The sequence below is a fragment of the Acromyrmex echinatior genome, chromosome 11, assembly GCF_024713525.1.
Source record: "Acromyrmex echinatior isolate Ae372 chromosome 11, ASM2471352v2, whole genome shotgun sequence".
NCBI classification, from domain to species: domain Eukaryota; kingdom Metazoa; phylum Arthropoda; class Insecta; order Hymenoptera; family Formicidae; genus Acromyrmex; species Acromyrmex echinatior.
Window position 1 is genome coordinate 6197834 of NC_141862.1, and position 10769 is coordinate 6208602.

The 10769-nt window shown below is 29.7% G+C and overlaps 2 protein-coding genes across 3 annotated transcripts; one reads left to right on the plus strand and one right to left on the minus strand.

Annotated features, from left to right (window-relative positions):
- Nucleotides 1-1852: 1852 nt before the first annotated feature.
- Nucleotides 1853-7465, plus strand: LOC105150377 (katanin p60 ATPase-containing subunit A-like 2). The gene is made up of 9 exons (XM_011063402.2): nt 1853-2109; nt 2224-3577; nt 4202-4272; nt 4654-4833; nt 5203-5506; nt 5741-5909; nt 5968-6080; nt 6697-6902; nt 7015-7465. Exons 2-9 carry the CDS (start codon nt 3515-3517, stop codon nt 7397-7399), a joined length of 1491 nt encoding a protein of 496 aa, XP_011061704.2. The 5' UTR covers nt 1853-2109; nt 2224-3514; the 3' UTR covers nt 7400-7465.
- Nucleotides 7466-7692: 227 nt separating this feature from the next.
- On the minus strand, nt 7693-10332 carry Smn (survival motor neuron). Of its 2 annotated transcripts, none has more exons than XM_011063372.2 (6): nt 10076-10332; nt 9572-9745; nt 9114-9228; nt 8524-8821; nt 8377-8447; nt 7693-7841 (listed from the first exon to the last, which is right to left on the minus strand). In XM_011063372.2, exons 1-6 carry the CDS (start codon nt 10112-10114, stop codon nt 7786-7788), a joined length of 753 nt encoding a protein of 250 aa, XP_011061674.1. In that variant the 5' UTR covers nt 10115-10332; the 3' UTR covers nt 7693-7785. The 2 variants fall into 2 exon arrangements, with proteins under 2 accessions (XP_011061674.1, XP_011061676.1); XM_011063374.2 differs by having other exon boundaries at nt 9572-9740; nt 10076-10330.
- Nucleotides 10333-10769: the final 437 nt, after the last annotated feature.

Genomic DNA, 10769 nt, shown 5'->3' on the forward strand with positions numbered 1-10769 from the left:
TAAAAATCTATATACGTAGCTTAATTTCTATTTTCTAAAATAAAATTCCTGTTTACAAATACTGCAAGTACAAAAATATAAATAAATATACATGATATAAATTACTATTCAAAGATTATATTTACAGATTGTGACAATTTTTTAATTAAAATTTTGTTATCTTGTTAATCTAATCACGTTCTGAAAATGTTAAAAAGATATATTTCAGGAAATTCAATAATAATGCTAAATTATTTTACACTGACCTTAGAATAATAACAGATGTATAAACAAGTAATAAGCAATAAAAAAAAAAATATATATATATATGTATATATATAATATGTACAGAAAAAACAATATTATATAAAGGAATTATATATAAAGCAATATTACATAAAGAAATATTTTATCATATAAAGGAATTTTCAATCAATTTTTCTGGTTTTCTAATATATGTATATCATACAGAAAAATTTGCAAAATTCAAATCGTAAGATAAGTTTGTATCTACATAAAATTGAAACAATTGAAGTCATATTATGCATTGTATATGTATATTTTGTTAAGTATGTTTCTAAAAAGTTTTAGAATTCGTGACTAGTTTCAACATCGTTTAGTTTCAGCATAATAAAAAGTACATAAAAAGTACTAAAATATTAAATGATTTAGCTGTCTATACATCTTCCTTACAATGTAATTATGATGTGATAATTGATTAAATTTGCAAAGTTATATAAAATAAAATAAAATAAAATATAATAAAATTATTCAACGAAGCTATAGTTATATTAAAATTTATGATTGTTACTAAATGTAAATCTTTAAAAAATATACACAAACGGAATTTTGCCTCGTAAATATACATATATGCGATAATCTCAGATTTATATACTGTAACATTAGTTTGTTAAAGATTTTAACGTTAATAATAAAATATTAGTATTTATTCTAAGTAACGTAATGCTCGATTTAAAATTTACTTATGAATTAGGACTGAATAATGATACCAGTATAATATAGAAGCATGCAAATTCTCTTTTTCCTCATCTTTTTAATGCATCAAATCATTAAGCGTTAATATTTATAACTATAAGCGATTCATTTACTAGGTGTATCTATTAAAAATATTTTTTAGAAAATAAAAAAATCTATTCTTGAATTCATAAGAAAAGAAAGATAAGGAAGATAAAGACTAAAGGAATATAAAATCCTTGGAATCACGTGAAAATGTCAACGACACGCCGCTCATATCCGATATAGAATTACTGTGCTCTGCTCGTCGTTGAGCAGAGCACATAGGGATGACGTCAAGCTTCTGGGTGAACCGCTTGTAATCAGTCTACAGCTGACACAGCGGGACCAACTCACAGGTTCACCATGCAACGGGTGACTATCAATTATCCAGACCGGTCGGAAATAAAATACGCATAATGATACATGCTACAGAAAGAGAGAAGAAAAAAGGGTTGGGTATTACCTTTATACTACATTGTTCCACCAATCGTTCGCTTCTCGTAAGATGTTGCTGTTTCGTATGCACGTGCAGTATTCTTCCCTTCTTTAATGGAGAGAAGGGTGTATTGCACAAATAATGTTTTGATTAAACTGATGTATCAAATTCTAATCTATTCCGCGAAAGGCGAGAAATCGGTCGTTTAGGATGACAAGATAGAGAAAGTAAGAAAAAAGAGAAAAAAGGAAAGAAATGCAATCGAACGTACCGACTGTGTGTTTGTAATGAAACCTCCAAAAGGCTCAACGCGATGCAGCGCGATTGGTAGCGGCACCGACCGACTGACTGAACTCTGTCGCAGTACAAGCTCGTTCCTCTTATACGGGTCGATCGAATACGTTTCGCGCATCGCCTCTCTTTCTCTCTCTCTCTCTCTCTCTCTCTCTCTGTCTCTCTCTTTCTCGCTATGCTGCGACGAAGCCACTCCTGTAGTAGGGTAACATACCCCCTGCTACCGTTATCGTCGTCACCATTGTCGTCACTGCTAACATCTACAAAAAAAAGCGCATTCGTGTAGTTCGCTATCGCAAAATCACATTTTGTAATTTGGATTGCAATAACAATTAAAGTGATTGAAATTCATTTGGAGATATAAGCTGATTATATAAGATCATGTAAGTTTAGTTGGAGCGAATGAAAAATAGTTGGGAAATTTTTCTTTTAAAATAAGATATTACCCTGTTGCAATTATTAATTATTCCGGTAAAATTAATTTAGACATATTTCAGGTAATGACTTCGTAAACTAAATGTCCAAGTAGCACAGTAGCGCTTGTAAAGCGCTAAAAAAACGATTGTATACGCCTTATTTAACGCTTTATAAGCGCTGTATGCTACTTGGGTGGATAAAGAAAAGAAGCATATATCAAAATTTACAACTGTAAATTTAAAATACTGTAGAATCGTACATGGATGAATAAAACTCAGCCTGCAATTTGCTACATAGGATGTCCACGAATATTAGAGATTTACGCGATTGCAGGATTTAAAAGCAATCCCGAAGTTTGCTTATATACGTATGTTTGCGCAAGATATTTTCTTAACTTAAAATCGATTAAACCAATTATATTGAATTATTCTAGCATTGAAAATGTGATAAGGCGTTTGTGCAGCCAAACTAAATTTTAGAATATTACTAAGAATATTATTAAGAAATATATAACAACTGTAATTATAATCATTAATGTAAAATAAATGTGTAGATAATTTTGATAGAATTTTAATTTTTTACGGTCATGTAAATAAGTATAATATACCACACTTGGGTGAAATTAGCTATTAATTTCCGTCATCGCAGTTATATATGTATATTGTATTCTCTCAGATTCATTCCATCGTCATCTCTCAATAGCTACTCATTTATCATTATCATTTATCATTATTCTTTCTTGCGCGCCGACACGACGGGCGATCACAATCGTGTTTGACTGCACTCTACTTAACGCTTATGATTCAACGTATAACTGCGATATACTTTCATCTCTTTGATTAACTTACTTGATGATATCTTTTTATATCATAACTTTGACGAGAATTACTGATTGTAAATTATCATTACATATTACATGGCGAAATTAGACACAGGGTGTTGTATTGCGCATAATATGCGGCACAATCAATAAAAAAAGCGCCCCTGCTAGCGCGACTTTCATTTTTCTTAAGAGGTTCGTTCGCGTTGCTTGAAATCCCAACAAATTTTTGCATTTATAAAATGAGTGAAATTAAATACATATTTGGACGTTGAACAGAGAGAAAGCGATCAAGTGTCTAATTCCGCCATGGTAAATTATGAGAATGCGCGATCGCATTATTGCTATGGCAACCGTAGGATACGTTTCATATCGTCTACCGTCTTGTACCGGCCTACTGGCTCGTATTTCAAGCCTCAAAAGTGCACTGTCCAACCGAAGGAATATAAGCGATAAGTGAGATAAGAATAATAACGTTGGTCTTGTGTTGGGAAAGGAATTCCAGTATCCTTCGATATCTTCCGACAATCTTTGATTTCCGAGCAAGGGTCATGAATGACTGCTTGTCGTTGAACGCGACAGCCGGACGAGTCGCTCATTTGGCGCACGAAAAGGTAAGAGTAAATTCACGTAATTTGGAACGCACCCATAATCTTGTCTAGATTCCAGAAATCTAGACAAGATTATGGGTGCGTTCTGCATGAAGCGCGTGATGTATATCATTTTATCTTCCTTTATTATTTGATGAACACAAGGACAAATAATGCATTATGCGCTTCATGCGTAACTCGGAATAATCGGAACGCACCCCATATCGAACGTATTTGTGTATTACGATTCAAAACTCCAAGATAGTTTGGCGCCTTTCGGCAGGTACATTTATGCGCGGAAAACACGTGAGAGAAATTAAAAATAAAAGCTTGTAATATTAAATCAATCGATAAAAATATATATAGTATTCGACTTTATTATTCAGTCGATTATGATGATTATTGGCAATTGTATGATTATCGATACCGTGCGCTGATTGAAAAAATATGATGTTAACTTTATATTCCGAAAGTACCGAAGCATTAATTAATAATCACTATAATGATCGACAATGACACGCGAACGAATTACTCCATAATTCAAATATAAAAATCGATTACAATATTCAAATTGTATATTAAGATTAAAAAAGTAAATATATTGAATTATGAATTCAATGATGAATACATATGTTAATTGTAAATTAGGAAGAGAAACGTATCCAAGAACGTCGACGTCATCTCGTTTATCTCATCGCTGCTTTTTTACGAGAGCAAGGGTGAGCAAAAATTTATATTTGCGTTTAATACTCGTTTAATTAATACTCTCAACTATTTGAAATACATATATCAATTAAATGTTAATGTTAAAATCGTGTATTATATTCATATAAACAATAAATATAAAAAAAATAATAATACTACGAGTGAGTGAATATTTGGTCAAAAGCTTCAATCTTACATAATTTAAATAATAAAAACTTGAAAATTTCTATTCAGAAAGCTAGTCCAATTATAAACGTTTCAATATTTTAAACAAATATTAATCAATTTTATTATATTATAATTCTTTAATTCAATAAGTACTGCAAACTTTACGTAATAGCATAAATAGTTATAAAACGAGAATTATGCATATTGCATCGATGTGTTTCTCATAGTTATTCCAGTACAGCGGAAAGTCTCTTCAAAGAAGCTCAACTCTCCCGAGACATTCACGTGTGCGACAATATTGATCTCGAAACTATCATTCTTGAATATACCGATTATCATTACGCCAAATACAATAAGTATCCCAAGTTGTGTAAGAAGATAGAAGTTGGTAACGTAGCTCCAAATGTGTAAGAAATATAATTCATTATTCAGAATCGTAAAATCCAGCATATGATTCAATCGTTTTGACAATTTATTAAAAATGCAATATACATGTCCCGAAAGTTTTTGCCAATCGCTTTTGTGTAGAGCGGAAAATTTTTTCAGAATTTTTTCAGAATTTTTTTAGAATTTTTTAATACCGTATTTTCTCATTTCTTAGTAAAAATAAGAAAATGCAGTATGTATATGTATGTGTATATGCGTGTATATATTATTGATAATTTAAAAAATAGTTTTACTTGTATTTCCTAATTTGCGAAAGATGCCAATTTCTTTACGATAAACTCGATAAATTCGATAAAATCGAAGCTACTTTATGTCTACTTTCGTAATAGCAACAAAAGAGCAGAAAGAGTTTCGAAAATCTATTCAAAGCAAGAGGATAGTCGCGTTACCGAGGAATGTAACAATATTAGCAAAAATAAAGTCGCACAAAAACATACCATTTCCACATGGAATGAATTGAATCTTGGTATGACGGTTACGCCGATTTTTCCCGCGGAGAGTGGCGATCGAGTCGCTATACAAGTGCCAATGTCCGATGAAACTTTCATCAATAATGAGAGACTACTGAAACCTATTGGTGATCTCTATCCACTTAGCTCTGAACTAAAAGAAATTGCAGATGTTATGTCACGGGTAAGAAATGAAAAAAATGATACATACTATAATTTTTGAGCAGAAATTACGTTTACTTTCTCTCTAATAAAGTATAGCTTTCGTTACAATTACATTGACAAATCCAAATCATCGAAAGAAAAGTCGGTCATTACAAGTATAATTACAAGTATAATCCATGTGTACAGCAAGAAAACAAATAAAATAGAGTCTAAATGATACAATAATATTATATACATAAGTAATAATTTCTAGGAAATAGTGCAACAAAACTTGAATGTTCATTGGGATGACGTAAAGGGATTGAAAGATTGCAAAATGTTATTAAAAGAAGCCATACTTTATCCCATGAAATATCCAAGCTTGTTTAATAGAAGACTTGGTTTTTGCAAAGGCGTATTATTATACGGTCCACCGGGAACTGGTATGTAATTATATGAAAATTATATAACACCCATTGATAAAAAAATACCCTCGAACAGGTAAGACGATGCTTGCGAAAGCAGTCGCAACCGAATGTCAATCGACATTCTTTAATATCACTTCTAGTTCAGTTATCAGCAAATGGAGAGGAGATTCAGAAAAATACATTCGTGTAAGTCGAATGATATATGTCTACGATTTTCGAAATATCAATTTATTTTCACAATCGACAATGATGGACACTCATAATTTTAAACATCTAATGAATACTATTTTCTATATTCATCTAAATTTTAGATTCTAAAGTTTAAGAGAAAAGATGAAAAGATAAAATTTATCGATAAAAATCGATAAATAAATAGTACAGTTATAAAATTTTAGTACTATGTCTTTATAATCAAAATTATATGTATCGTATCTATTAGATACTTTTTTTCATTCTCGATACAAGTTTTTATGAACATAAAATAATCTACATTATTAACCCGTAACAGAAACACACACTTAAAAAAGAATTTTCTTTTTGAAGTTTTCGTACTGTTAAATATTGTTATACAGATGAAGTTTTAAAACTTTCAATTATATAAAAAATTACAACACTTAGTAATACAATAATTAGCCTACATGAATAGAACAAAACTGTAAAAAATAAGATTATGAAACATAAAATTACTCACAGAATCATCAGGACTCATATATTCTTACGAGTTACAAGTTGATTTCTTATATATTAGCAAATTTAAATATACCGAAACAAAATGGAATAAAAAAAATATTGGTATATGTAGGTACTCACCGATCTTGCTAAACATTATGCACCAACGATAATCTTTATCGATGAAATCGATTGGACGACCACGAAAAATATAGATCACACTTCATCGAACTCGGAACCTGCTAGAAGATTTCGAGCTGAACTTCTCGCTAGATTGGACGGTTTATTGTCAATGGAGTACACAAATGTAATATTATTAGCAGCTACAAATGTTCCATGGTAAACATACACACGTATTTATTCATTTATTCACACAAGCGTATAATCTTATTTGTCTAGTTAATTTCTCTAAACTCTCACGATTAAATTCGAAATATTTTTTATCTTTTAGGAATATAGACATTGCCTTGTTGCGACGTTTAGAAAAAAGGATATTTGTGGATTTACCCGACGAAACTAGTCGATTAGAAATATTGCAATCTTATGTGCGCGAGGATCTGTATAATTCGCCAGAGATACTCAAACTTGCGGAAGAAACCGAAGGATATTCTTGCGCAGATTTGAAACTGCTGTGCAAGGAGGCATGGATCAGTCAATTACGGCCCATTTGGGCGAGTCTCGAAGCTAAAACAATCTCGGTGAATAATATTCAAAATGATGGTCTAATTAATGCAATTAATTATATTGTGCTTGCTAAAACTAAAGTAAAACCCATTACCAAACATATGAACGTACAATATATAGAATGGCATAAGGAATTTGGTTTCTCAAAATAAGAAAAAAAAATAGCTGTTCTGACAAATGATTGTAACACAAAATAAATACATACATCTATGAGATAATGTAATTTTTTTCTGCAAAATAGTGATATTTCATAAATGTGTTTAAAATACGTATTATCTGTATATAAATTTTAATGATATACACATTTTAATTGTAAATTAAAATATAAAATGTACATACATATGTACATAATATATACACATATATGTATATATAAATGTTTTTTTATAAACATTTTATTAATTTTTCATAATCTAATAAAATATGCTGCAAAATAAGCCTAAAGTTTTATTAATAAAAGTTTATTTATTAACACAATATCTAAAATAAAATGTAAAAATATATGTATTATGGAAAAATAATTATTCTTCTACGGCTACTAACAGTTTCTTCTCTTCTGCTGATTTTTTGCTTGCTTTAATCCATGATAATAACCTACATAAAAAAATCTATGACATTATATCAATATATATTATTTGAAAATATAAATGGTAAAAAATTATATATAAATATATATATGTATTTGTTAACAACTTTAAGAGTTGTTTTTTCTATAATTTTCTAAACTTCTTCACTCTCTTTACATTCAAATTGAACTTTTTCTTGAAAAATGTATGATAGTATACTATTTCAATAAATACAAAAAAAATGTATATTTTTAATTTTATATATATTAGGTGTTGGAATTAATTCGTAGCGTTTTTTAATGAAAGAATGTTATTTATTTCACATGAGCATTAAAAAATACATTAATGAAAGTACTTCCCATCACTTGTAAAACGCTACGAATTAATTCCAACATCTAATATAATATATAATTTAAAAGTTATTGCTCGATCGACGTGCTATAAAAAGATTAATTCTAAAATTATGTTTATTAAATATTGCAACAAATTTAAATCCTTCATTTAAACACATAAGATATATTAAAAAAAAAATAACAGACTGATATTTGATGTTTCTAAGTTACCTGTATGAAATCCACTTAGATACCATGACATCAACATACTAGACAATGCATCTGCATCAGTTTCGGGTAATCTATAATATACATATATATATGGTAGTTTTATAGTACAATGAAAGAATTCTTGAATCTCTAAATTACCATTCTTACTTGGCCATTAATGGTGGTAAGGGTGGTGCGGGTGGCATTGCATCTATCGCTGGATTAAAATATTCAAATCCAGGCATAGCATTATGTTTAAATGATCTAGGATCCTCTGTATCATAATCCATTTTTTCGCTATTAATTTGTTTGGAATCCTGCAGATTAAAATGGGTGGATGTATCAGAATCTATGATTTCTTCATCAGCCTTTTGCGCTAATGCATCCTTTTGTTGAGCAATTTGACTTTGTAGTCCCTCAGATTCCAAAAGAGAATTTATTTCCACTTTTTCTGCATTCTGATATCCTGCAAATAATATAAAAATAATTGTTATAAAAATTATTCCACTAAAAATTGTTTTAATTAATTTACTCTAATTATATGTACTTTTTAAATACCATTATTTATTTTACATAAACGCACACACACATACGTATACACATTTGTATATGCATGAAACTTTGTATACTTAATTTGTCTTAGTATTCATTAATATATATATTGATTATATATACTGATTAACGAAATATTATTTAATATTGTATATAATTACGATACAAGAACATTATAAAATATTATGTGGATATAAAATAGTTACCAACAAACTTCACTGTACACATGCCAGAATTTGGATGAATTTTTGATATAATGGCTTCGTATACTTCTCCATCTACAGAGTACACGGCACGGCAAGGAGCACCAACAGTCCATTTCTACAATACAGCAAGAATACCAAAAATATTTCTGATACATGAATATATTTTTGACAATGAGTGATATTCGTAATACTTCCCCATAAGGGAGTTGAGAAAGTAAAGCAGAAGAATTGTACACTGATGATGGTTCAAAAGGAAGTCAAAACATTTGTGAATTATAAGAAGGACATTTGCCAATTTATAGAAGAATGTCTAGAATAAATGATTTTTACGCTCTAACTATCAAGCTTGACTCTTATATGTACGTTTCATTAATGCAATTGACTTTAAGTTTAAAGAGTCTAAAATTATTTAGTTTTTGATTTGAATACATTTTTAATATAACATAAATATAACATACCTTTAAAGGTTTTCTAATATGATTTAAATGTTTTACATTTGACTTATGTTTTGTTTGCTGAGCTTGCATGTCCATAGCAATACGTTTTGCTACTTCTTCCTTGGCCAAGTTTACAGCTCTATCATATGCTTGTATTAATGCAGTATCATCCCAGATATCTTCATTCTCACTATTCTATAAATTGTTATTTTACATAATTTTGACATACATTTATTTTATTTTTATTATCTTACATCTAAATTCTTATTATTATAATTTCTGTATCCCGCTTCTATATAACTAAAAATTTAACATCTAAGAATTCTATTAACAAAAATAATTTTCTTAAAATCACGAAATTTTTTCATACTTTTCGAATGTATTTTTGAATGTGTCTTTGGTGTTTGAAATTAAAAGAATATTCAGAATATATTCATGTGAAAAATGAGAAAAAAAATCCAAAACTTGAAAAGGGTTAAGTGACGATAAAAATAATCGAATTAAGTACGAAAAGAACCTACGTACATTTTCTCTTACAAACAGTACACTTTTATCCTCAGCCATCTTCAAAATAATCTCAACTTAATAAAAATTAGATTTTCTTGCAGAAATGTAATGAGAGTTTTCCAACTGTTTCCAACAAGAAACACAAATGACATGAGGCTTGTTCTGTAGCTGAACTAGTACACACTTTTGGAACTTGAAGTAAGATAGATATATGTTTGATATTTGTTGAAAGTGAGAAAGAGAGTGCTAGTACAATCTAGTGCAGGAACAGAAAACAGACCAATGAATACAGCAAATTAAAGCTCTAGATATATATATATATATTGGGTCATCTAAAAAGTATCCGCGGTACTTTGTCACTAGATATATGACCATCAACACATCTAGTGACAAAAAACCGCGGATACTTTTTAGATGACCCAATATATACCAAAGTAGTGCACAAAGGTCCTCCATTTTCGACTTACTTACCGTATATGTACCATTAATAGTAAGCGCTTATTGGACAGACAACTAGACCGAAAATGGCGGAAATAGAGCCAATAGGAAAGTTCGGCATTTCGATTCAGACACCGATGAGGTACTATTAAAGACTGTCAATCCTGGGCAAATTTTCACAACTATCAATGACCCCGAGGATAATTGAAGAACTATGACATTACCAACAATTAATAAAAATTTAACATATCATTAACATAAATATTTCGTCCGA

Coding starts and splice junctions, on each gene's coding strand:
- LOC105150377 (XM_011063402.2), top strand. CDS start 3,515: ATGAATGACTGCTTGTCGTTGAACGCGACAGCCGGACGAGTCGCTCAT. Junction 3,578..4,201: donor CTCATTTGGCGCACGAAAAG/GTAAGAGTAAAT, acceptor ATTGTAAATTAG/GAAGAGAAACGTATCCAAGA. Junction 6,081..6,696: donor ATTCAGAAAAATACATTCGT/GTAAGTCGAATG, acceptor TGGTATATGTAG/GTACTCACCGATCTTGCTAA.
- Smn (XM_011063372.2), bottom strand. CDS start 10,114: ATGGCTGAGGATAAAAGTGTACTGTTTGTAAGAGAAAAT. Junction 9,229..9,571: donor ATATTAGAAAACCTTTAAAG/GTATGTTATATT, acceptor GCTGTATTGTAG/AAATGGACTGTTGGTGCTCC. Junction 7,842..8,376: donor TCTAAGTGGATTTCATACAG/GTAACTTAGAAA, acceptor TTTTTTATGTAG/GTTATTATCATGGATTAAAG.